This window comes from Asterias amurensis, chromosome 18 (assembly GCF_032118995.1).
Source record: "Asterias amurensis chromosome 18, ASM3211899v1".
NCBI classification, from domain to species: domain Eukaryota; kingdom Metazoa; phylum Echinodermata; class Asteroidea; order Forcipulatida; family Asteriidae; genus Asterias; species Asterias amurensis.
This window is the reverse complement of record NC_092665.1, coordinates 14,663,245-14,690,403: the sequence shown is the minus strand read 5'-3', so window position 1 is coordinate 14,690,403 and position 27,159 is coordinate 14,663,245. Positions and strand designations below refer to the sequence as shown.

The 27,159-nt window shown below is 38.4% G+C and overlaps 2 protein-coding genes across 5 annotated transcripts; one reads left to right on the top strand and one right to left on the bottom strand.

Moving 5' to 3' along the window:
* Positions 1 to 4,173: 4,173 nt before the first annotated feature.
* LOC139951103 (protein RCC2 homolog) lies at positions 4,174 to 21,175 on the bottom strand. Its single transcript, XM_071949933.1, has 10 exons — positions 20,900 to 21,175; positions 18,885 to 18,978; positions 17,791 to 17,937; positions 16,776 to 16,907; positions 15,889 to 15,977; positions 14,351 to 14,465; positions 13,699 to 13,862; positions 12,374 to 12,557; positions 10,936 to 11,044; positions 4,174 to 10,463 (listed from the first exon to the last, which is right to left on the bottom strand). Exons 1-10 carry the CDS (start codon positions 21,026 to 21,028, stop codon positions 9,818 to 9,820), a joined length of 1,809 nt encoding a protein of 602 aa, XP_071806034.1. The 5' UTR covers positions 21,029 to 21,175; the 3' UTR covers positions 4,174 to 9,817.
* Positions 21,176 to 21,287: 112 nt separating this feature from the next.
* Positions 21,288 to 26,932, top strand: LOC139950872 (UPF0415 protein C7orf25 homolog). 4 transcript variants are annotated; one of them, XM_071949708.1, is made up of 9 exons: positions 21,288 to 21,419; positions 21,844 to 22,061; positions 22,339 to 22,582; positions 23,241 to 23,378; positions 23,660 to 23,766; positions 24,493 to 24,685; positions 25,066 to 25,250; positions 25,375 to 25,455; positions 26,015 to 26,932. In XM_071949708.1, the coding sequence occupies exons 2-9, from the start codon at positions 21,906 to 21,908 to the stop codon at positions 26,264 to 26,266; spliced, it is 1,356 nt and encodes a 451-aa protein (XP_071805809.1). In that variant the 5' UTR covers positions 21,288 to 21,419; positions 21,844 to 21,905; the 3' UTR covers positions 26,267 to 26,932. The 4 variants fall into 4 exon arrangements, with proteins under 4 accessions (XP_071805809.1, XP_071805813.1, XP_071805811.1 ...); XM_071949712.1 differs by having other exon boundaries at positions 21,320 to 21,419; positions 21,883 to 22,061; XM_071949710.1 differs by having other exon boundaries at positions 21,320 to 21,419; positions 21,855 to 22,061.
* The last annotated feature ends 227 nt before the right edge of the window (positions 26,933 to 27,159 follow it).

Genomic DNA, 27,159 nt, shown 5'->3' with positions numbered 1-27,159 from the left:
AATGACATAGGAAGATTTTCCATAGAAATGAAAAGCCTGAAAAGTGGATCTTTTTGGTCTACAGATGAAGTTGCCTGACTATACATGATGTTATTTTTTCAGAAGTTTTAAAATAGTCTAAAAACAAATCTACACTCCAACTCTCGGTTCAGAATTGCAATTGCAATTTTATGCAAGTCGCCAGACACACAAGACCTGAAGATCACTTCAAGGTGTGGGCACTTGCACCTAAGGCTGAAACAGGGTTAGAAATCTATACACTCCAATAACTCTCGTTTCAGAATTGACACCAATTATGCAGTTCCCGGGGAATTGACCCATTTCTTGGTCAATGACCCGGAAAGTGGGTTTAAAAGTGGGATTTTTACTCAGATGCTGACTCATTTTGATACAGATCCCGAGTCATACTGACCATCACCATTAATAGAAATCTACACTCCCATAACTTTCGGGTCAGAAATCTAACTAATTATGGGTACAAAGGGCCACACCCATTTTGGATCAGGCTGGCCTGACCCGGAAAGTGAGTTTAACTCGTATTCTGCGTCAGTTTGTCACATATTCAGGTCATACTGACCCAGGAGGGGTCAGGCTCCACAAGTCCTGTATACAGGTCAATTCTGACTCGTTCTTTATTTCTTTCAAAATCCTTTGATAATGACCTTTAAAAAAAAAGGAAATTTTGTTGAAACCGAGTTCAGCCGAAAAAGTTTTATGAATCCAAAACTATAAGTGAAGTAAAAAACAAAAACAAGATATTATTTTTTTTGTAAATAAAAAATGTATAAAGTTCACCAACCAAACTTTGAAGTAGACAACTTAATAATATCAGTCAACCTTTTCATGTTTTTAAAATCAAATAAGCACTGCCAATTATATTGAATAAATTGTGAGAATATTATATTATTTTTTGAACCAACAGAAAGACCAAGAGACGTATTTGTTGTGAAAACACTGGGACCCCTAATCCCCTGCACAACAAAAACATTATTTTTGTTGGTTATATTTTTTGTTTTAATGTTCAAAAAAGTAATGGCCAATTAAAAATGATTAAATGAGGCCATCTCCCCTAACTCTCAGAAAATCTATGCAAACCGACAGTTTCCAGAATTGTTTTAAAAAAATGTGTCACAATGACATCTGATGTATACTTTTCGTTGAGTGGCCTAGCTGTCACGTTCAGTGCAGTGTAGTTTCTCGGTACCCAAGTACCCTTAAACAGAGGGGTATCTGGGAATTTTATCAGAGGATCAAAAAAAAATAAAAAAAATAAGGGAAGAATATAAACAAATAAGGGAAGAATATAAACAAATAAACCCCCAGAATAACTGGAATGTCGTGACATTGGGTACGACGCAATTTGGGTCTGAGGAAGATTGGGGACATTATGATAAGATGGTGAAAGTGTAATGTTAAAAACAGGAAAAAATAACATAGATGAATATTCTTAAAGGGGGAGGGGTGTCCGGATCCCTGACTGACCGCCCCCCCCCCCCCCTGGATCTACCTCCTCGACCAATCCCCTGGATCCAATCCTGATGAACGAAGCAGTAAACCAAATGAATAAACAAGTTATGTACCTAGGATAGGCAAACATGATTCAAGTGCTGAGCTTGATGCATTATAAAGGGACCAGTCTACTAGTTGACCATCTTTACCTCTCTTTGGTGAGAGTAACATTTTTATGACCAAAAGAAAATGGACGCCATGTCAAAAGATTCCAAATAACTTGTATTTGTTTATCTTCATCTGTATTACCAAATTTATACACTGCCGTTAATTGTAACTAATGCTACCTTTATCTATAAAAATAATCATCAATTTTCTGATGATTATATGAAGTATGCTTTTTAAATATATTATTTAACAATGTGTAACAACGTTTATAGTTCAGAACTCTATGCCTTTTGTAAAATGTGGAGTAATATTGCTATAAAAATACAAAATAAAGGTCCAAGTGGGAAACCCAAAAAGTATTTAAAGGCAGTGGACACTATTGGTAATTACTCAAAATAATTATCAGCATAAAACCTCACTTGGTGACAAGTAATGGGGAGAGGTTGATAGTATAAAACATTGTGAGAAACAGCTCCCTCTGAAGTGACATAGTTTTAGAGAAAGAAGTAATTTCCCACGAATTTGATTTCGAGACCTCAAGTTTAGAATTTGAGGTCTCGAAATCAAGCATCTAAAAGCACACAACTTCGTGTGACAAGGGTGTTTTTTCTTCTTTCATAGTTACCTCGCAACTCCGACGACCAATCGAGCTCAAATTTTCACAGGTTTGTTATTTTATGCATAAGTTGATATACACCAAGTGAGAAGACTGGTCTTTTACAATTACCAATAGTGTCCACTATCTTTAAACTGAAAAACCACTTAAGTGTAAAATTTGAATCCGTTAATATAAGAGAAAAATCTCAAGAAATTTGATCTAAAAACATGCGGTTTGATTGAAGTGATCAATATGTAAAGGTCCAGTATTAATTATTATGATTCATTATTTGATTAATAACTGATTATGTTTTGAACCAAAGGAAATGATTGCAGACTGTTTTGTCATCTTATCTCACAAAATGGCCCCACAAACACACGCTGTGCGATGCTGTTTTGTCAACTTAGAAAATGGCCGCATGCGCACATGCCGGGCCAGTGCGCCCTCTTGTTCTTATATATAACTGTATGATCTAAAACCACATTCCTTTCAAAGGACTTGTTTCTCAAAATGGTTTAATCAACAGCTTAAGTGCTACATAATAAGTCATAGTTTTTAAAGTAATTCATATTTGGAGTCATTACTAAAGGTATACGCTACCTTTATTAAGGTTAAAGAAACATAAATGGCCGACCGTGTTAGTTCGCAAAGTAAAAAGGTAAACCATGCAATTTCGTGGCAAATTTGTGTGGATCATCGTATTCTACTTTTAAAACATCTTTCCAACCATATGCATTTTATAACAAAGTTACAAACGCGTTTTCTTTTTAGACCAATCTGTCCGATCCAAGGCAACGTGTTCCTTTAAAACCAATTCTCTGTCAGTAATATTGGTTGAAACCAAGTGGCTAAGTGCATCAGACTCAATTCATGATTGCAGTGTCATCAGAGTTTGGGTTCGAATCCTGGTCGTAACACTTAGTAAACATATCTCACAAGGACATCTGTCCGGAGCTGCACATATTTGGCGACGTATTTATATAGGTGTTTATGCGTGCAGAGTATTATTTAAAAAAAAGTATTGCCATGTTTTTAGTCAACCGCTTTTCACGTTGTGGCAGATATAAATTTGTTTTATTGTATTTATTGGAAAACAAAAACTGTGTAGATACTTGATTTTTACTGTTTTAGAAAAAAATGTTATTTGAAGAACAGCATTTAAAGTGGCATGAGTATAAAGTACGTGTCGGTGTAAGAGTAGAATTTTTTTACTTAATAATACAAAGTGTTATTAAAAACCAACGTAAGTTTTAATATTGTATTGAGGAATAGTATGATGATTAAACTCAACACTGTATAATGAATCAAAACAATCATTAAGTCTGACTTGTCATTCCTTTTTTTATTATAATGGACTGTCGGTTTGGCCAAGTGGTATTTTGTCTTGTCTTCCACATGTAGGACCCCAGTTCACATCCCACCACTGGTACGTTGAGGATTGGTTTCAGTCCCGACCCGACTGCATGGATTTTCCCATTTTTGAAAGGGCAAGGGCACCAAGGCATTTTCTCCTTGGTAAAGGGCACCCTACGAGGACATTTTAACATTCTACCGAGCATTTCATGTAGGCAATCACCGCCCTGGGCCCAATTTCATAGAGCTGTTAAGCACGAAAATTTGCTAAGCATGACATTTTTTCCGTAATAAAAACAGGATTTTAAAGGAATTTGTACCCAATTCACATGACGATGACGCCATCATCCCAATAATCTTGAACGCACCGTTGTGGGAATTGATATCCATGTGTGAAAACCCCAAAACACAAGTTCTTATCATTTCAATTTTGATTCACCAACACATCATTTTGGAGACGAACAAACAGAAAACCTCTTAGGCAACATTCATTACTTTAAATTAAGTTCAACTTTATTTGTTTTTTAACTAATAAACAAATATTGAAAACTATTGACTTTTACAATAATGAAAAGTTTTTTGTTTTGTATTTAATTAATAACTAAATCTAAGTACTGGCTAGTGAGGTAATCGTAAAAAAACCTTTAAAAAAAAAAACGTCCACGTGGAACTTGTTTCTACATTTTATAATATTAGTATCATGCAAAAAGAAAAAAAAAATATTCATAGAACAATGGAAGGGAAATGAGGCTAGAAACACTGTGGTGTCAGAAATAATCTGATTTCCAGAATTATGCAATTATTGTGCCTTAAATTTAAAACAGAAACTTGTATATTAGTGAAGACACTCAAGGACCTCTATGCTTCCAATCTTTAAAAAAAAGTCAAAATGAATTCCCCTTTGTTTGATATTAGAATGAGTTAGGATTCCTTAGTTTGACACTAAACCAAGTTAGGAAACTTTCGTTTGATACTAAATCAAGTTAGGATTTCTTAGTTTGACACTAAACCAAGTTAGGAAACCTGAAGTGGAGTATACATAGTGATTTTTCCAATGTTTGAATCTCTGTATATTTTCCTGTAATTCGACCTCCGGTCGCCATGGGAATTTGTTTTTAAAATAATAAACCAATTATGAATGAATGAATGAACATGTAATTTAAAATTAAAAAGAAAAGCAAAACTTTGGCTTGGAACAAGTCGATGACATCTTATAATTATGATTATTTTGGCATGAATAACAAATCCTTGAGTTGTCTGGGCTCAAATAAAAGCCTTAAATACATCAGATGTTATTATGAAACAAAGCAGAATATTGATATTTTGGCAATTTTGAGTTTAGTGAAACTTTGGATCTACCCTGCCCCACCCACTAAACCTGAGATGGTGGTTTAATGTTCAATATGCACCTATGTCAAAGGTCAAAGTTCAAATACACCACTGGATTTTGAACGAGTAAATTAATTTCCATCCCATTGACTGTCAGTAAAAAAACACCAAATAACAATCAGTAAAGAAAAAAAAAGTTCATAGAATAAATGTTTTAATGGAGACAATGAAAGACAGCTTTAAGAAATTATTCTGATCGTGGCAAATGAAATGGTAATTTATGCAAATTCCTTGACTGTGACAGTATTTCAGAATGAAGTATTTCTCAGGAGGGTTGGTACTGGTATCGGACTTTTTTCAAATCCATGAATTTTCAGATTTAAACTGAAACTATTTTTGTGAGATACTTTTTTAAAGTTTTAGATTCTTTCTAAACTGATTGAAACTTGTGAAAACCTACTGATGATTGTAAACGATTAGAGCGAGTTTCAAACTTTAAAGTTTAAATTCCTTTTGTAGATCAAGTTTTTGGCCATGACATGAATCCCTACTCACTGTCATTGAAGATGTATTTAACATAATTGATCTGTTTTAGCTTCTCAAGTCGTTTTGGGATAAAAAGTGAAAATCACAGAGCAACGTTTTCAGAAGAGCTGTGACAATCCGTTGTAAATGCTAAAATGATTTTCTTCTCACTGAGCAGAAAAGTTATTTGCGTGAAACTGTTTTACTCATTTTTTCAAAAAGTACAGCACCTCAGCAAGAAGGGAAGCTTTCTACCACCATTATCTTCAAACCGTGTAAGTTTAATGCACATCTGTGAATTTTGTGTTTATGTCGTACAAAAAGTACCAAAACCCCTTTAAAGGTCTATATAAGAAATTCCATAGATTTCTATCAACAAAACAAGTCAAGAAGGTTTAAACAAAAACTAAATTATCAATGAAAAAATGGGGGGAAAAGGGAACAACTAAATAAAAAATAATAATGCCCAAAATGTTCTTTACAAATCTACTTATTAATTTACTTAAATTTACTAATAAACAAAAGAAGAATTGCTTTCTAAGAAAACAGAAAGAAGTCTGGGGAAAATATTAACCCCCATGACTTGTTTCCATGAAACACACATTAAGTGCAGTATGTCTAAGAGGAAAGAAATAATAATAAATTACAGACAAACTTGGTGCAACATCAAGTATGTTTGTTTGAGTGCTGTACAAAAAACGGTAATTTTGTTTGTATAGTTCTAAACTATAAACAACTTTATGCATAAATAAGACCGTAAGATTTAAGTTTCGGGCAAGCCCAAGAAGGGGTCAGTAGGGTTTCCACTGTAAGTAACCCACCATAGCCCAATTTCATAAAGCCTGTAATTTCACAAAGACTTGCTAAGCACAGAAAAGTCTTGCTTAGCAGATGCAGTTAACAAGCCAGAACTACATTTAGTGTGCATTTGGAGACTCGATACTTGCTCAGCAAAGCAATTTGTCTTACTGCTAAACAGCTTTATGAAATTAGGCGCTGGTCTTTTCAACAGGTGCCCAAATTAGTCAGACGCTCAAACTTTCTTGTAAGTTGTAACTGACCAACTCCTGATCTTGCCCAATTGTACACTCCGTATTTGGCATTACAAAATTCCAATATGGAATTAGGAAAACAATTAAATGTCCAGCAGCCGATTTCACAAAATGCTAGGATTAATCCTATCTCGAGTTAAGACGAGTAACCCGTCCTAACTTAGGATTGGTTCAATGCGTCCTAGCGTCTATGGATACGGAACTTAACTCGTCCCAAGTCCTAAAATTATTCCTAAATAAGGAAGAGTTTGGTGAAATCGCCGGCAGGCCTGGAATTACTTGAAGCCTATGACCTAGGTTGCCCTGTTCTTGGCCTTGGTGCCCTTTCAATATGAAAGTGGCCTTGCCCTCTCAGCAATGAAAATTCCAGGCCTGTATGCCCTTACCCTGGATCCACATGAACACACCGCGATGGCAGTTAAATCTCAAAATGTTTTTTTTTCCCTCTTTTTTTTTTCTCACATTTTTTATTAATAATTAATTATTTAAATTTTTTAAAGTAGTTCACACCCCAATTTAGTATTTTTAACATGTTTACAAAAACTAGTAAATTATTTATCTGCTTAATTTTGTTTTAAAGGCAGTGGACATTCAAATCAATTTTTAGCATAAAACCTTTCTTGGTGACAAGTAATGGGGAGAGGTTGATGGTATAAAACATTGTGAGAAACGGCTCCCTCTGAAGGGCCATAGTTTTCGAGAAAGAAGTAATTTTCCCCGAATTTGATTTCGAGACCTCAGATTTAGAACTTGAGGTCTTGAAATCAACCATCTAAACGCACACAACTTCGTGTGACATGGGTTTTTTCTTCTTTCATTATCATCTCACAAGTTCGAAGACCGATTGAGCTCAAATTTTCACAGGTTTGTTATTTTATGCATATGTTGAGATACACCAAGTGAGAAGACTGATCTTTGACAATTACCAATAGTGTCCACTAGCTGTCCACTGCCTTTAATTGGCACCTGTTCCGATTGTTATTTTTTTCTGTTGCAGTGCTAAAAGAAGCCAACTTTTAAAATTAATTATTTAAGCGATGCTTGATCACCAAACAATTTAATTGGAAATAAACAGTGAGATTACGGAAAATCTCAAACGATGGGAAATACATTTAAAAATATCAAAATACATTCTCCTTTTTTCACAATGCAATGTTTCCACCATGAGAAAAAGGAGAAGGAAAAAACACCACATATATTTTCATATTCATAAGGAAATTTTCCAATGCTGTACACGTTAAGATGTTCGAATTGTAATACTCAGTTACTATGCACATATTCGATGACAACGCATCTCCAAAATCCTTCAAAATCCATCAGAAAATCTACCGCATTTTGTACAAAATGCAATTATCACATTTGACATAAAATTATTCACAATTTTTCATTAATTTGGTCCCATATTTATTTTTAAAATTCCATTTCCGAGGTAAAACTTTTGACACAATTTTTTATGAAAGAACACTTTGTGAGGATCAAATTCAGAGAAAACAAAATATACAGTCGTCTAAACGCAGTTAATTTTTTTTAAATGAATATCGTAGTCATTTGTGCATAATTAAGCATCCTTACGTTGAATGGATACCATTATAAATTTGCATTGAAAAGAGCAGGGGTGGATTTCACAAAGAGTTAAGACTAATCTTATCTCGAGTTAGGACGAGTTACTCGAGTTACTCGTCCATATGTTTTTAATATATCCTAGGACTAGTCCCAAGTTAGGACTAGTTCTAACTCTTTGTGAAATCGACCCCCTGTGTATTAGCGAACTTAATATTCTAGATTGGCGACACCAGATTTTGTACAGATCCCTTGCATTGGCCGCCATAGCGGATGGAAAGTGTACGTGTGAAGAGCTATCATTGGTTGCGAGTCATGCGCAACGCATACATGTTCCCAGGGGTAGATTTCACAAAGATTGCCCTAACATAGGACTAGTCCTAATTTAGGACTATTAGGACTTGTCCTAACTTAAGACTAGTCCTAACTTAGGACTAGTCCTAGGAGTATAATATTGAAAACTAGTCCTATAAGAACCTGTCCTAACCCAAGATCAGACTAGTCCTACCTCTTCGTGAAAAGCACCTCTGGTTTGTAGGCAAAGATGGACGTCAATGCAGGGGGTCTATAAGTCACCTCTAGAGGGCGCAACATCGACTGGCTTGAAGGGACTGGACAAGTCTATGATCTGGATACAAACATATTTGTTTTGAACATCGCCAATCTAGACAACAGACTGACCGGATAAAAATCCATAATTTTTCATAGTTCTGAATACTTCCAGAGCAATGGACTTACCTGATGAGTCTGCTGCCCTCAAGCACACCCAAAAGTCGTACATAGTCGTGACAACAAGTGATAGCACACTTAGTTCCCTTTTTCACTCGCTGCACATGGGCTTGCAAATCATGCTTAGGGTCGACCAATAGCTTAATGGTGTTTGTGGTGACTGCTTCAAGGCTGGTCATTCTCAATTGCCTTCAATTAGCGACACCAACAAGCAGGGGTGAGAGTCATTCCTGACAAAAAAAGTCTGAATCTGGTATCCAGATCTTAGGAGGTAACATCGAAATGATGGCATGTTCACCTTTTGATAGAGTTATGGATTCCAAGGTGCTTTTGAGAACAGTATCCTCGGCACTAGAGAAGTGGATTGGAGCCGACATTGAGAAGAAGCCGACTTGTTTAATTTTGAGAAGCACACAGCAGTTTTTTGTTTATGAGGCAGACTTATACAAGTCTAAAATCAGACAAAAATCTGAAATTTCTCATCCCTGACTAAGATTTCTTCCTTCTGCCTGACCATTCAGTATCGTCCACCGCAATGGATTTCGAAGTATACATAAACTATATGCAAGCCTGCATTGTGGTATCATGTGTTAGATGCATCTACACTGTACGCAGTCAACCCTCCTACTGTCTGACCATTCATTCTGCAAATTCAATCCGTACGTGAATTGAAACTTCTAAGTTCCTAGAGAGTTAATGTCACCAATGTTGGTTTTGAGGTGGTTCGTTCATATCCACTGACAATGGACATAATTGGATCTTGTTACTGATATTCAACTTATTGATTGTTCCTTTGATAAATTAACTATTAAGTGTGATAAATAATTGATCACTTTGAAACATCAACCCTACACCAGGGAGCAGGAATACGTGATCACATCTCCGAGAAAATATGAGGCCCGCCAAATATTCTCCTCAGAAAAAAATCCAGTGTACAAATACAATACCACCAGTTGGCAAGATAGTCTCAATAGAACCTTGAACGACCAAATAAAGTGTCTTCTTCCTGAAGTAGCTAAATACCAGTTTATGCAAGAATGAGTTGTGCGATAACTTAAGAAGGATCTGCAACGGTAGACGGTGGACTTAATACTGTCGTCTCCTTGACCTCCATCGCTGAATCTTCCTCCTTCATACCTCCGTCTCCATTACCGTTGTTCTTCCCAACGGCGCCCTCGTTGTCCTTTTGAACAGCGCCCTCACCGTTGCCCTTCGGGGCTGCGGTCTCCTCTGTGTTTTTCTCCTCGGCCTTCTCGTCGACGGTTGTTTCCATCTCAGCTGCTGCCTCCTTCCGTGAGTCTTCGACTTTCTCACCATCTGATTTTGCCGCTTCTTTCACAATGTCGTTGCTCTGCGTCCCGTTCTCAGTCTTCTTGTCGTCATTCTCCGGTTCCTTCTCCACGACTTCCTCCTCCTTCTCTTCCTCAATGGGTGGTTCGTTTACAGCGACTCGGGTCGGGTTAAACATCGGAAGCTGCCTCACCTTTCTCCGTTCGGCGACTGTGTCGCTCCTGGCGATGAACAGAGTGTGACCGAGCCCGCAGCAGAGGGCGTGGATGTGTAGACCCTCCAGCGGTTTGACTTCTTTGGCTTGGGTGGAGGAGCGAGGGCCGTTCTCGCCATAGCACAGCTCTCCGAACGTTGGTGACGGTCCCCAGCTGATGACACTCTCATCGGCAACCAAGACGATGGAGTGATTGCTAGAAACGATTTTTAATGAAAGAAAACAAAATCATCAAAACTTGAATCAGGGTATCGTGAAAATTAAGATGATTCAACATGGCTGTAACCAACTCTAAAACCCGGTTCGTACTTCCTGCGAATGCGAATGCGATACAAATTTTGACATCCCGAATTCGAATTAAAAATTCCCCCAGTTAAAATGTGCTCAACTCTTGCGAAACATTCGCTAAGAAAACAGCTAAATGATGTCAACATTCTCTTTGCATTCGCAGGAAGTTTGAACTGGACTTAAGGCCATCTAATTATCTAACAAGCAAGCTTGTGTGAAAAAAAAACCCAACAAAAAACATAAAATTTTGCCTCGCTTTACACTAATCCCAACTGTCCCATAACCCCTACAAAATCAAACAGCATGTTTTAAGGCTAGACAGTAAAAAAGTCTGACTTCAGTTTAACGTCAGATTAATGTATGTTTGACCTTTGACCTACCTGCAACCCAAGTCTCTGACCTTCCAGCCAGTGAGGTCAGGAACTGGCTTGGGGTACATAGTCGCCTCCCCGGATGACTTGGTTTGGCCCCAGAAGAAAAGCTGATCGGCTGATGAAAAAAATTTACCGGGCAAACCAGAAAATGGATTAATTTTATATCAAGATACAACAATTTGTATTCTAGGAACTGAAACATAGGAACTAAAAACTAAGGAATATTATCTGGAATTAAGACAAAAATGACTGGGAGACAAAATTAATAACACATTGATTAATATTATATCAAGATACATAATTTAAAACCTAGGAACTTAATTAAAAATTAAGGAATATAATCAAGGAACTAAGACAACATTAACCAGGAGAAAAAAATCATAAAAAATTGATTAATATTATATACAGAAACAGCAATTTAAAACCTAGGAACTGAAAAGTAAGAACTCAAAACTGAGAAATATTGATCTAGGAACTAAGCCTCATACTAAGCCCTTGTACTTAGACAGAAAAAAGTATCTAAAAAAAAGGTTGGCAACAAAAACTCAGAGGCACTGTTTGGAAAAGTCCGAGTAATTCAACATCGGACAGGAAACTGAAAACCACAAAATCAAAACCTCTTAAAACTCATGATACATATCAATCAATAATAACAATAAACATAATCAATAAACAATCAAAAGTTCACCGCCACTCTGACAGCTCAGAGAAGCAAATATTCAAGTAAATAATGCACATCAGAAAATTACGCAGGGTGAGTTAATACAAAATCAAAAATTAGACACAAATATAAATGAAACAGAAGCACATTTACAACAAATATTAGTAAAGTTGTGAAACATATTTATCAATGATAAGATGGCGTCACTTCTGCAAATTTGAATGAAAGTTTTAACACAATGACAAAAAGAGAAGCAAAGACAAAGCAAAATAAATTATCAATTTGGAATTCTCAAAGACAACAAAATAAATAATTATCAAAACTGAACAACACTTTCTCTGTGTTCACCCAAACTTCAATTTATATCAACCCGATCCATTTCCCTTGTGGTTTATTGCAATAAAACTCCATCCTCTTTCAGAGGGGAAGATAGGGAAACTTTAGTTTTTCCAGTGATGATACAAGAAGGGAACTGTAAAAACATGGACCTGTTCAAAAATGGTAGACCAAATAAATAGACTGAAACCAAAGAAGTGCTCAAAATTAATGGCTTCCACCTTTAGATATAAATTTTACAGGTAAATACCCAATCTAACACTCCGTTGAAAACCTTTGAAAGGAAATTTCAGGTGTAGTTTATTTTAAAATTTGGAAAATATGTAGTGGTCGGTGGTCGGTGGTTTCCAGTGGTGGATTGGGGATTCAGGAGTGCCAGGCGGGTTTTCCAGCACCGACCCACACTGTGAGCAAAACCCTGGAAAGAAGGTTTGAACAAGTTCTTACCATGTTCAGTGGTTGCCATGGAATAGTATGTTCCTGCATTGATCTTCTTGGCCGCTTTGTTGTGAGCTGGATCGAAGGTTCTCAAGAATCGTGGAACCGGTTCGTCTTTAGGCTCTGCGTGACCCAAGCGACCGTACCCTCCGAAACCCCACGTGAAGACACGGCCTTGCATATCCAATGCAACCTATCAAAAAACAAAGGGCACACATTATATTATAGTGTGATAATGTCAAAACAGTTTTGTTTCCTAGCCAGCCGTCGATTGCACCATATTCATAACTTGGAATTAATCTTAGGTCTTGGGACGAAATAAGCTCACAGGTTTGTTACTTCATGTAGATGTATATATTTGGTTTGCGGTAACACCATGTGTGTATCTACTAGCCAGGTAGAGTTTGTTCTTGGAGAACTGTCGTTCTTTATTCTACTACCGCAGAGTAGCTGTATCGGATTTTCAGGAGACTTCGGTAGACCTGTCAGTAGACCTTCTGAAAAGAAATGTCCTGCTTTTTAACTACTAACCAGGCGGAAGGTGTAGAAAATTGGCTGGGACTACTACTTAGCTTAAAAAGCTTGTAATTAACTGCACTACCGCCGAGTCAGTTCTTGAATTGGTCTCAACTTTTTATATGGTTGATCACAAAAAAGACTCTGCGAGGGTCAAAACTTCAGACCGTTAACTATTTTTTGTGCAAGTATATATCAACTTACTGTATGAGAAAGACTCTGCTGGAGTCATAAACGTCAGGCCGTTGACTATTTTTTGTGACTACTGGGGTCGATTTGACAAAGAGTTAGGACTAGTCCTAACTACGGACTAGTCCTAGGAGATATACAAATTGCATGGATAGTCCTAAGTTAGGACGAGTAACTGGTCCTAACTCGAGATAAGACTAGTCCTAACTCTTTGTGAAATCCACCCCTGCCGTCGATTTCACAAAACTCTTCCTAACTTAAGACTAATCTTAGGACTTAGGACGAGTCACAACCCTGCACTGTAGCATGCAGACCTTTACATTAATCCTAAGTTAGGAAGAGTTACTCGTCCTAACTCGAGATAAGACGAGTCCTAGTTTTTTGTGAAATCGACGGCTGATCACTTAACTGTGTGAGAAAGACTCTGCTCGAGTCGAAACGTCAGGCGGTTGACTATTTTTTGTGACTACTGATCAACTTATTGTATGAGAAAGACTTGGCTCGAGTCGAAACGTCAGGCCGTTGACTATTTTTTGTGACTACTGATCAACTTACTGTATGAGAAGTACTCAGCTCGAGTCGAAACGTCAGGCTGTAACTATATTTTTTGCGGCTATTAATCAACTTACGGTATGATTTGCTCCGCATGCTACGTCCTTGATCACAATGTTGTCCAGGAACTTCAACCCATCTCTGGCCTTCTCGATGTAGCCACCGATACGCCTTGGCGTCAGCACACAATCGAATGAGGTTTTGTTTGAAGACACTAAGAACTGACCGTTGGTGTTGTGACCTACCAAGTAATAAAAAACAAAAAAACTAAGGAGTGTGCTACCACGTGGCAAATGCATCTACACAGTACATAGTTAACCCTTCTACTGTCTGACCATTCAATATCACCCACTGTGGTCTTGAAGGATAGATGAACTAAGCAATGAAATATCGCACATGAATCGACACAGTGCATAGTTAACGCTCCTACTGTCTGTCATTCTGTCATTCAATATCATCCATCGATGAACTATGCAATGTGATATCATGTGGTAAATGGGTCTACAAATAGTCAACCTTCCTACTGTCTGACCAATCAATGTCATCCACTGTGGTTTTGATTGATAGATAAACGATGCCAGCCTGCAATATGATATCATGTGCTGAATGCATTTACACAATATACAGTCAACCCTCCTACTGTCTGACCGTTCAATATCATCCACTGTGGCATAGAATGATGGACAAACTACTGGAAAATGGTAACAAGAGTAGGAGGGTTAAACTTACCGAGTTGGCTGTATTCTGGACATCCGAAGGAGTGTAGGGTTCCCTTGTAATCTAGGATCATTGTAAATTCACCCCCACAAGCAACCTGGACGATGGGGCGACCTGAGTACATTAACTGTATGAGGAAGGGTACAGACGATTCTAATTAAAACAATTGAATACACTTTAACCATTTAAAGGCAGGGGACACTATTGGTAATTGTCAAAGACTAGTCTTCACAGTTTGTCTATCTCAACATATGCATAAAATAACAAACCTTTGGAAATTTGAGTTAAATCGGTCGTCGAATTTGCGAGATAATAATGAAAGAAAAAACACCCGTGTCACACGAAGTTGTGTGCTTTCTGATGCTTGATTTTGAGACCTCAAATTGTAAACTTGAGGTCTCGAAATCAAATTCGTGGAAAATTACTTCTTTCTCGAAAACTACGTCACTTCAGAGGGAGCTGTTTCTCACAATGTTTTATACCATCAACCTCTCCCCATTACTCGTAATCAAGAAAGGTTTTATGATGATAATTATTTTGAGTAATTACCAATAGTGTCCACTGCCTTTAAAGGGTCTGGGTACTTTTTACACAATGTCCACAGATTTAGATTAAATTTAAACAGTTTGAAGATAATGATAATAGCAAGCAAATATTCTTTGCTGAGGTGCTGTAGTTTTTGTGAAATGAGTAAAACAATGTCACCAAAATTATTTTAGTCTCAGTTTAAGCATGTAAAAAACGTATTAACAAGTCATGATTTTTTACCATAACATACCATAACCGGTTTTACGTTTTTACATACGAAAATTATTTTCGTGACTTGTTTTACTCATTTCTCAAAAACTACAGCACCTCAGCAAGTAATATTTTATGTAAAGTATTCTGCTATCATTATCTTCAAACTGAGTAAGTTTAATGCAAATCTGTGGACATTATGTTTTGTGTTACAAAAAGTACCCAAATCCTTTGATAGTTTTTCTTACCAAGAGACAAAATCGTAACTCATAGGGTCAATATTGACAGCATTATAAGCACAAAGCACAAATGGATTTTGCAACCAACCCTTACCAGGACAGCGGCAATGCTTTGAGGAGAGTACAACAACACAAAACTCAAAGAGGCCTAACCTTGTTTGTGGGGAACCCCCCATTAAAACTAATCTAACCAAACTGAGGCTGCAAGGAAAAAACAGTCTGGTCCCTACATATAAAGTGAGTCTTGCATTACCAGTGTCATGGTGTATACAGGGGTGGATTTCACAAAGAGTTAAGACTAGTCTTATCTCGGGTTAGGACGAGTCAAAACTTAGGACTAGCTGTATGTTTGTAGTATCTCCTAGGACTAGTCCTAAGTTACGACTCCTAACTCCTTGTGAAATCGACCCCTGGGACACTGGGTTCGTGACAGCAGATGAAATATCTACAAATATGTGAGAGGGACAGGGAGATCTTTGGACAACTCTGTCGTAACATCATTGGCCGAGAACACCACTCGAAATAGAAGAAGTCTACACAGGAAAGCTGACGAATAATGAATTTAAATCTCACCTTAGTTGGGGTGGTTACCGGTGTGTTCTGATGGCCAACGCCGAGTTGCCCGAGTTTGTTGTCACCAAATGCATACACAGCGCCCTCATCTATAAAAATTGGAAAAAATAAATAAAAAATAATCGTTCTGATTTCAACCACAAAACTTTGGAGGAAGTATTGGTGCAAAAAAAGGAAGGATTAGTAAAAACGTCAAGGTATGTAGATAAACTTCCAATTTAATCTCATATTACACTCCTCCATGTTTTCTTCGGTCCACACTTGACATCGCTCATTTGAATATTCCCTGTGCAAACAAGGTTCTGTAGCTAGACCAATGATTTGGAACGACCTTTCTCCAAACCGTGGTTCAAACCAAAGTTCTAGAGGTGGAAGGTGAGAAAAGATAGCTCTACCCTAACCTGGCCACCCGCTAATGGATGAGGCTTCAAACAGGCACGTTGAGTCTAAGCCAGAGACCGGAGCCAACTCTTAAGTCTAAGCCTTAGCAGGGGGCTCAGCCGGAGCCTAAGCCTCAGCCAGAGCATAAGCTTCAGCAATAGCCTAAAGCCTGGTTCATACTTCCTTCGAATGTGAATGTGATACGACTACTGGCGTCACATATTCGCTACGTAAATTCGCCTCAACTTTTGCGAAACATTCTCTGCGAAAACAGTGTTGTGACGTCAAATTCACATCAAATTCGCTTTGGCATTCGCAGGAAGTATTAGCTGGGCTTAAGCCTGGGCCTAAGCCAGCCCTAGAAGGTCTTGAAAAAGGAGATACCTCTACACCAACCTGACTAACGCATTTGGATGCGGCTTCAAACCGGCATACTGAGTCTAAACAAGAAACAGAAGCCTAAGCCGAAGCTTAAGCCATGGTGTTGAAAAGGCCCATACTCTTACCTGTGAGACACATGGAGTGGCTTCGTCCACACGCTGCGTTTACGATGTTGAAGTCCTTTAATGCCTCAATGATCTTCGGCGCTTCACATCGGACTGCCTCCCCGTGGCCGAGCTGACCTTTGTCCCCGCGACCTTTGTCATCAACATAACAAGTTAAAGATTTAAACAAGTCACCAAAAATAATGTGAGTAGAGTAATGTAGTAATAATAATACACAGTAGGCCTGGGCGAATTATTCGAATATCCGGTTAATGGCGAATAGGTTTTCCTATCCGTAACCGCGAATGCCTTTTTTTTCTTAACCGGATATCCGCATAGGGCGCGAATAGCTATTTATAAACCGGATAGCATAAAACAGCATAAATTAAGTATTTAACTATGCTCACCTCCGTGAAGAGTTAAAACAATGACATTTCTTTAAATTAGATCCGGTCATTTTTATGAATGAACCGAGTGACACTGTCTAAAACTAATATCAATCCGCCCAGAAGATCTCATTCACAAACGAACAGCGCCCTCTAGCGAAAAAATAAAATAAAAAAATAAATATATGTGTATATATTTTTTTTAATAGCGCCCTCTAGCTGAGAAAACAACTATTCGAATATCCGGTTAATTTCGGATAGTTGGCCAGCGGTATCCGAATAACAAAATTTCACTATTCGCCCAGCACTAACACATAGTGGCTTCTTATATATTGGGCATTTCCGTCACTCAGTGCCACTCAAGGTGCTTTAACATTCGCGCTGGAAATTCTTAACTTTAAATCATAAACTTAAATTATTAGACAAAAAATAATCAGGCTTGATACTTCACAGGAACGACAAAGGCAATTGCCTCTGTACCCCACCTGGTCATTGCCTTTGTGCCCTTGAAATGCTCCAGTAGAAATTTGTAATTTCCTCATAGGGTGCCCTTTTACTAAAGGAGAAAATGCCTTGGTGCCCTTGCCCTTTCAAAAACGAAGCATACAGGCCTGTATATTCATCGATCCACGATCACCGATGGTACTCACCCCAGCTCATGGCCTTGCCCGCCTCCGTAATGATGATGCTATGGCACGCTGTGGGACCTGAGATAACGCTGCGAACACGGATACCAGCTAAGACGGCCAGGCGGTGTGGCCCCCAGAGGTTACGTCCCCCGATCTGTTGTTTACCAGCTACAAGGTGGAGGTTACCAAACAAAAATAAAATAATCAATTTCAGCGGAGAAGTTGATTAAATAATAAAATCAGTTCATGAGAAAAATCATTATGGAACAAAACATAGACAAACAGACAAAAGGTTGCCAACTACTTTAAACAAAATCATGCTGAACAAATCAGTAAGTGCTTTGCTTGATGATAATTGATTTTCTGCAGAAATGTGCATTAAAAATTTAATCAGGTACAGTGTATTATTCAAATTCAATACATCCACATTGCTACTGAATGAAACTATGCATTGTGATGTCGCGTGGTGACTGCATAACAGTTACCCCTCCTACTCTCTGTACCATTCACTATCATCCACAACTTTTAAATGATAAAAAAACAAAAACAATAGTGGCTTCTTATATAGCGCACCATACCCGTCCACTCAGTGACGCTCCAGGGAATTTAACAAACAGTATTTCCTGCAAGGTATGTGGGAGCACGTTTTTTTTTATTATGAGCTCCTTTTACATAGCACCATGTAATGGTTCACATGGTGCTGTATCACTGTATGTAAGCCTGCAATATGAAATCATGTGGAGAACGAAGTCACAAATGTACATGTGTACACAGTCGACCCTCCTACTAGGTGACCATTCAATATTATCCACAGTGGTTTTGAATGATAGACAAACTATGTCAACGGGCAATAGTTTACGCTCATGTGGTGAATGCATCTTGTACACAGTCAACCCTCCTACTGGCTGACCATTTAATAAAATCCATAGTGGTTTTGAATGATAGACAAACTTGAGGCAATAGTGTAGTATATCATGAGGTGAATCCATCTACATGTACAAAGTCAACCCTTTGGACACCCTTTTAAAATTTGTTCAGTAACCTTAGACACCATTTTACCACATCCTGGCTAACCCCTTGATGATAGATAAACTCTTCTTATATTTGTGTCTTACCACTGGACTTGGGGAGCCTTGAGCGACCAACAAGGTCCCAGTTGGTGCCTCCGCTGAATAACAGCTCTCCCACGAAGGGCGGCTCTTTCAGTTTCTGAGGAAAAATTCACAGAAAAAATATGTTTTTCTCAGTTCCGCAACTATGTTCAACTTACAAAGAAACTACAAAAAGCTTTAATTAATTTTTCTTTGGTCATTTAGCCTTTGGTCATTTAGCCTTCGAGAAAGACTCTGCTAGGGTTGAAACATCAAGCCATTAACTATTTTTTAATTTTTCTTTGCTCAACCCAAAATTAAGAAATATGTATAGAGGATTTGGCTGATCTGCTGAGAAGTGCAAAAAATTCATCACAAAAAATCTCTTGAAGTTTTTATAGCTTTGAAGTCCTAATATGTCAAGTCATGACAATTTATGCATTGATCTTTGTAATGTTCTTTTTAACAACACGCATGTACTCGAGTTTGGGTGTAGCTATTTGCACAGCATTGTGGGAATACAGTCTAGTCATCAGGTCCGCTTAAGTACATGAGTAGGATTTGAAACTTTGCATCGTAGAGATACATGCGTTCACAATCTAGTAAGGTTTGTGCACAGTAAACCATAAAGCATATTTGATTTTTAAAATTTTGCTCATAGATGCATAAGTACTTGAATGAATCAGTTCGTACAATAAACAAATATGATGATTTTCAGTTTGCTGGACACCCACACCAATCTTTGATTGAGGGAATTTTTAATTATTCAACATTTTTGAAAACAAAATCAAAATGTTTTTAACGGTTTGTTTTCAGTGTGGTTTAAGTTTTCAAGTGGAATATCATGATTTAGGAAAACAAGATTTAAAAAACCCAAATACCGACTCCCACCTATCATGTTTCTCATCATTATGACATAAAAAACAGATTTTGGTTTTGTCAGAAGGAGTGAAACAATTGGCGGTAGGATTCAGCATATTTTCCGCAGTTGGCCTCGACAATCATGACAATAAAAGCAGAATGAAAAGAAAAAAAACTTCAGCTCAAGTTTGAACTTTGATTGATTGACGGTAGTTCTTGTTTGTATAAAAATTGTATAATATTAAAGCCATTGGACACTTTCGGTAAACAGTATTGTCCAAAGGCCCACACTTCGTGTATCCTTTTATATAAAGTAACAAACCCGTGAAAAGTTCGGCTCAATCGGTCATCGGACTCGGGAGAAAATTACGGGAAACCCACCCTTGTTTCCGCACGTTTCGCCATGTCATGACATGTGTTTACTATAAATCCGTAATTCTCGATATCGAGAATTGATAATTGCTTTAATGTTTTCTCAAAAAGTAAAGTATTTCATGGAATAATATTTCAAGAGAAGTCTTTCACCATTACCTTCTGTAAACCCTGTAAGTTATTTGTAAATCTGTGAACTTTTATTTTTTTTTCTGCTCCAAAAGTGTAAAATGGCTTTAATAATGGCTACAGTCTACACGGATGGGATCAAAATAAAAGTAAAAATAAAGGGTGTTTCTCCCTGAAAATAATGGAAATTATGCTTGCTTTTCTTTGTGCTTTTCTTTGTCCTTTTATTTAATTTATCCATGGAACACATGGTTGTGTTTTTTTTACTGTTTGAATGCCAACTACTGACTCTGCTTAAAATCAAATGAAATTTAAAACGCATGTTCATGAATCTACTGCACAACAATCCTGCATATAATCTCAATTGAACTTGAGAAATATACCCACAGGCCACAGCACACAGCAGGGCAGAACATTCATTGTTAATTTTGATAGTTGACTAACACATGTGTGATTAAAAATGTTCGTTGTCTGTCGTTTCCTGCAACCATGCCACAGAACAACGACAGACGCCACACGGATGGTGGCATTTAAACCATAACAATGCCCCGACTGTGCCTGGCTCAGTGTACACACAAAACCCGCTCATATCACATCGGGCTATATCAAATGTCCAACACGCATTGAAACACTATTTGACATCACAAAGAACTTAACGAAACACTACACACACTTACAATCTTTTCCATGCCAGTGTCCGCACCAGCCGTGGCCAAACTCGCCGCATTGGCACCCCCTTTCGATTTCTTTTTCTGTCCAGCGGCATCTCCACTCTCCCCGGGAAAACGTTTCTTCGCTCTTGGCATCTTCACTTTCAGGGAATTGTTGAAATTACAGAGAAATAAAGCCAGTCTGCGTAGCCCCGTACACAAAGAAATTTGCCGGGAAAAAGTCTAGCAAAACTCATTTGCATATTAAAAATCTCCGTGGCTCCAACTGACGGGCGCCCTCTACTGGCTGAAACGATCCCTTCTTTTTAATGGACTGGTACCGTAAAAACGAACATTCGTAACTTTACGTGCAATTGATGCTCGAACTCCAGACTTGTACCCAGACGTGTCTTCTGTAACATAATTCATAACATAGAGATCTTTAAATTTACGAATTTACGCATGCTTGTCGCAATGTTGTGAAGTTAAAACGTCTTTCCATCACGCGACTTTCATCATTTCGATTACGTCTTACTCCGAAGGAAAGGTACTACTATTCCGCTTCTGAGAAAGTTATTTCAAAATTATTGTTTGAAATGTATGATTGTCTTGCCAAAACTAAGGGATTATAATAAATAACTCCATCATCATCATGTCCATTTGCCATCGATTGTCGATCGTTGATCCATCATATGTTGATCCATTCGTGTCGTCATGATATGAAGACACGACTACGATTACGACTTATGAATCATGATCGTCGAAAATGGACCGACAATTTAACTTTCGAGCTTCTTTAGATTCAACACAACTTTACATTATATTCGCTGTTTCATTCTTTTTTAATTTGAAAATTATAGTTAACTTATATAATTATAATTATTTAATTACCATTTAAAATTAAATTATAATATTAAAAATTGATGTTATTTGTCAGTAGAAAAATTAACTTTTTTTACTTTGGTTAGTAGATTTTCAATAGTGATGATATGAGTTTGTAACGCACCTAGGCCGCAAACAATCAGCATTGAATATGGATGAGTCTACCCAGGAAGCATTGCAGCGTCTTCTGATCCGAGCCCAAGGACTTCTGGCCAGAGCTCAGATTCTGCAGGCAAAAGAAGCTGGCATCTCTGGCATCGGAAAGCTCATCAAGAAAGTCCAGTCGGAGCTCACGTTTGTCAAATCGGTGATTATTTAGTGGTGCTTATTTTGTCTGATGATATTGTTGTAGCTATGCCATTTTCAGGCATGATATTCAACCTGATTGTATTATTTTAATCTGAAGGTAAAGTAGCTTCAGAAATTTAAAGTCTTTGATCTCTTTGTCTAGCAGCTCCTTGAAATCTATAACTCCAGGGGTTTCCAAAGGTGGGAATGCCTTTCAGATTGTACCATTTTGCCGGCAATAACTCTCACCCCATGTCATGCTAATCATACAAAATCCTCTCTTCATCAATTTTCAGCTCAAGGACGGCACTATCGCCCTGAAAGAGAACCAGCTTAAAAGCACCAACCTGAGCCACCTGGAGGGGATCATCCACAGCATCGAATCATTCGGTCACGTCATCAGCGTCCTGCATCCCTTCCATTTTGAGGGTTGCCATGGTAATGAGAACACCGTCATTGTTGATGTCGTAGGTCACGGTGGGGCATCGTGGGTAAAGATTACAGCACGCAAGGCCAAGGCTCTGCACAGAATATGGGAAGGTACGTATGGTTGACTTTGTTATTTATTTTGATACTTCAAGTCCTTCAATTTCTCCCCATCCCAACCACACCTAACTACCTACTTTACTTCAAAGTCACTGAAGGGACTGAGTGGTCTACGTCACCTGGCCCCAAGCTCTGTTTTCAGCAGCAGAGTGCGGGTTCGAATCCTGGTTGAGCACTTGTGCCCTTGAGCATAGCACTTTGACTTAACCATGATTGCTTTGTAAAAAGTTGTTAAGGATGCATTCTGATCTACCAGACAGGCTCCTAGTGGATGATACCCTTGCCTACATCCTTACGGACTGTGAAGGGGGTAACCCTGTTTCAGCCCCAGGAGGTGGTGGCTCCTACTGGATGATACCCATTCCTACATCCTTACGGACTGTGAAGGGGGTAACCCTGTTTCAGCCCCAGGAGGTGGTGGCTCCTAGTGGATGATACCCATTCCTACATCCTTACGGACTGTGAAGGGGGTAACCCTGTTTCAGCCCCAGGAGGAGGTGGCAGTGTGCCTCTGGTGGAAGTTGATTTGGATCAAGTGTTTAGTGTAGTGCTACCCATATACCCTGGGATTCAAACCCACACCCCAATGACTAAACCACTAGAAGTTGAATTCCAAAAATGACCCGACTATTCTCATTTTTGTGTGTTGTAGGAGAGGGTGAATACGGGGAACATGACATCGTTGAGCAAGCTGAACAGTATCTCCAAGCTAGCCACCAGCATCCACTCAACTACAACCCTCCGACGGTCAACGTCGTCTTCTATGGAGGGGTGACCAAAGCCATAGTGGGTGAGTTTGGTCTGGTCAGTGCTCTGACCACTGGGTATGAATCAAATGAACATACAATGGAAATAAAATGATAATAAAAGAACACCATCTACCCAGCAAGTAGTAGGCCTGTATGCTTCATTTGTTAAAGGGCAACAGGTATTTTCTACTTGGTAAAGGGCACCCTATGAGGAATCACATTCACAGAGAAGTCTCTATACTTTTTATCATGAAAAACGAAGAAGTTGCATTTTAAGAAAAGTATCATGCTTGTTGTTGTTGTTGTTATTGTTTGTTTGTAGACGATCTAGATGAACTTGGCATCCGGTCACATGGTCACGTCTTCGCAAGTATTGGAGAGAGCGAGAATTATCCCCTTCAGCTTCCAACGATAGCGACCCCCGAAGTTGTAAGTCAGACTCAGAGAGATTTCTTGTTACGTACTTCGGTTGTTAACTGAAAATCTGGTGCAGGGAAAATTTGCATCACTTATAGCACACACCTAGCTAGGATCTAAGATAAAAGATTTCCTTTTTAAAATGGCGAATTGTTTTAATTTATGAAATTTCTTGATTCAGGAGTAGTGAGGAATTCACAAAGTCCGTAAAAAATAAATTAACAATAAGAATGATAATACGCAGTTCTTGCAGTGCTTTATCAAACCCGGAATCTCAAAGTGTTCACAATTGTTTCTCCAAGGTATGTGGAGCTATGTTTGTAAAGACTTATTTTTTTACGTAGCACCATGAAACAGATTACAATGTGATGTGGCACGATCTGCAGCCAACCTTGCCAGAAAACCCCAACTCTATAAAAAATGCACTTAACACAAGATAGGACCTACCGCTTTATGTCCCAAATGAAGGAACCAGGCAATAATGTTCAAGTGTCTTGCCCAAGGGCACAAGGGTCAAGACTGGGATTCGAACCCACACTCTGCTGATCAAAAACACCAGAGCTTGAGTCTGGTGCGCTTGATCTCTCGGCCACGCCATGCCATTGTAGAGACTGTTAAACCTTTATCACACTGAGTTATATTTGCGTGGCATAAAGTAAGATATTTTATGGAATTGAGATGCCAACTTTGACCACCACTTGTTCTCAAACGCCTCATGCCTACTTCTTTCCGCCACAGCCCACCAACGCCTCTCTCTTGGGCAACGGCGAGCGCCCCAAAGTGAATTTGGATGTGACAACTCTAGTGGCACTGGTGTCGGACCTGACCCACGGAGGCTGCTGGCATGCCTTCCAAGAACCCCTCATTCAGGAACTCGCCGATCAGGAAAGAGACCGCCCTCTAGTGACAGAGGTAGAACAGTTCCTTAAAGGTAGGTGCTGATTAGACTGGTTCCCTGTCCGTATACACGTCATTAAAATTTCACTCCAAAAATAGCCGACCAAACAGAGTATCTGCCTGCGACATCAGTGCACACGGTTGATATAAAGACATGATGATCTGTATTGGTATGTGTTCCTGTTTCATGGTATTTTTTCAGACAGTTTTGCAAGAACAAGTTTTGTCAAAAACTCAACAATCGTCTTGGCATATGGGGATGATTATATGGAAAGGAGTGACATTAGAGTGGTAAACAGGGCACCACTTACATTCGGTGTAAATTACACATGAAATTTTAGCTGGTATTAATCCATTTAAACAAGTTATTTCAAGCCTATCGAGTTATATGTTTTTTGTTTCGTTAATCCACAGATAAGGACCTTTTTGCTTGCCAGACAGCGATTACCGACTTCAGAAATATACTTCATACCATCGCCGGACCACGAGAGAAGGAACGAGCCCAGGCGTTGCTTGAGAGGATCAGCGTTATTGACGACGAACCGACTGAACGGGCTGCAGTTATGGAAGAGAGCCACAGAATAAAGCACCGAGCTAAGGCAAGTCTGGGTTTCTTGAATCATTCGTATATAGTTGGTTCTGTCATTCAATCTATCGTTCAAAACCACAGTGAATTGTGAGTTAAAATCTGAAAATGTGTGCCTTTCTTTGTGTCATTTACAGGTGATCTTTGGGACTGGTGACAAAATTAAGGCTGTTACAATAACAGCAAATGTGGGCTTTGTGCGAGCAGCTATTAACAGAGTAAGTGCTTGTATGGTGTTTGGATGTTTCCGGAAATGTTACAAAGTTTTTTTTAACAAGGATATTAAACACACAGATTGAGTGAACTCAGTTATGTAAATTTGAAGAATAAGAACAAAAACTGTTTAAAATGGCAGTCGAGAACAATACTCTGGTAGTGCAGTTTTGAATGAATGTGTATATCACAACGTTACCAGGGTTTGCTCATCTGGAGGTTGCTATACAAAAGCTTGCCACGAATCATTTGACACACCAACTGTCTCAATAGTCGGAGGAATTAAATTGTAAGCGATAAATTGTGACAAAGCAAGTCATTGTACCGGACATAATTCAAATCTAACTTGCGATTGGCTTATTTAACATGCTCTTCAATGTTAAACTTGTTTACGGAATCTTATAAAAGGACTTTTCTACTGAGCTGACTAACCGGCTCTTTTCAGAGCCAACACTCCTAACAAAAGAGGTTTAACACTTGGTTGCACTGCAAGTATACTGTTGATAGTTTATTCTTATCTTGAACTGACTAGATTTGACATTTTATTTTCCTCGCCACCAACAGGGCGTCACCTTTGCCGTTCATATACACCAATCAAGAGCGTTGACCGAAAAGAAACAAAACAGCGCCCTCATTGGCAAGGCAAACTTGCAACCCTCTACAGAAGATGCAGTATGCGATAAGTTATCAGCCCAGCACACCGAGCAAGAAAGTATACGATCCGAATGCGGTACCAAAGACGGCGCAGGTGCCCCGCCCTATGCCCCACCCGTCGTTTCATCGTTACAGTCGCGGGCAGAGAGTATATCTACATGAGCCCCTAAGTATTTCAAGCAATAACCAACAACATTTGATTCTGGTTGAGATATATTTAGAGCATGTTGAATTTAACTTTCTTTTAAAAGTAAACACAGGGTTTTGTTTGCTTTGATAATAAATCATTTAGATTTTGCTGTTGGGGCCCAAGTTCTAAACATCAATGTCGTTTTAGTCAATGTCTTTTGTTAAAAAGCGGCTCGTTTTGAAAGGGCCTTTAATCTACTGAACTCGCCTGTGGTATGAAAAGGTTTTAAGCACAAAGGTTACCAATTCATTTGGAAGTAGTGGATTACCAGCTAGAAATGATGCATGTTTTCTGTTGTTTGTGGCTAGTGCCACTCGCATGCTTCTTTAATCAAATATAAGCAAAAATGTGAAATAAGTCTTTTACTATGATTGTTGTAAGAATTGGTTAAAGCGACAACAAAAATGCAGAAAGTAATTTTAATTTCTTAAAGAAATTGTTGGAAACTTTCTTTTAAGTCTCGTTTTGCATCTCATTATTTCTAGCCTTAAAAATGTTTCTGTGTTTGTTTGTTTGTCTTGCTTGAAGCCATTGGACCCTTTCGGTACAGAAAAAAAAAAAAAGTTCACAGATTTACAAATAACTTACAGGGTTATGAAAGTGTATAATGGCTTTAAAGCCATTGGACCCTTTCGGTAAACAGTATTGTCCAAGTCCCACACTTCGTGTATCACAACTTATATATAAAATAACAATCCTGTGGAAATTTAGGCTCAATCGGACATCGGAGTCGGGAGAAAATAACGGGAAAACCCACTCCTGTTTTCGCACGTTTCGCCGTGTCATGACATGTGTTTATAACAAATCCGTAATTCTCGTTAACGAGAATTTATATTGTTTTACCGTTTTCTCAAAAAGTAAAGCA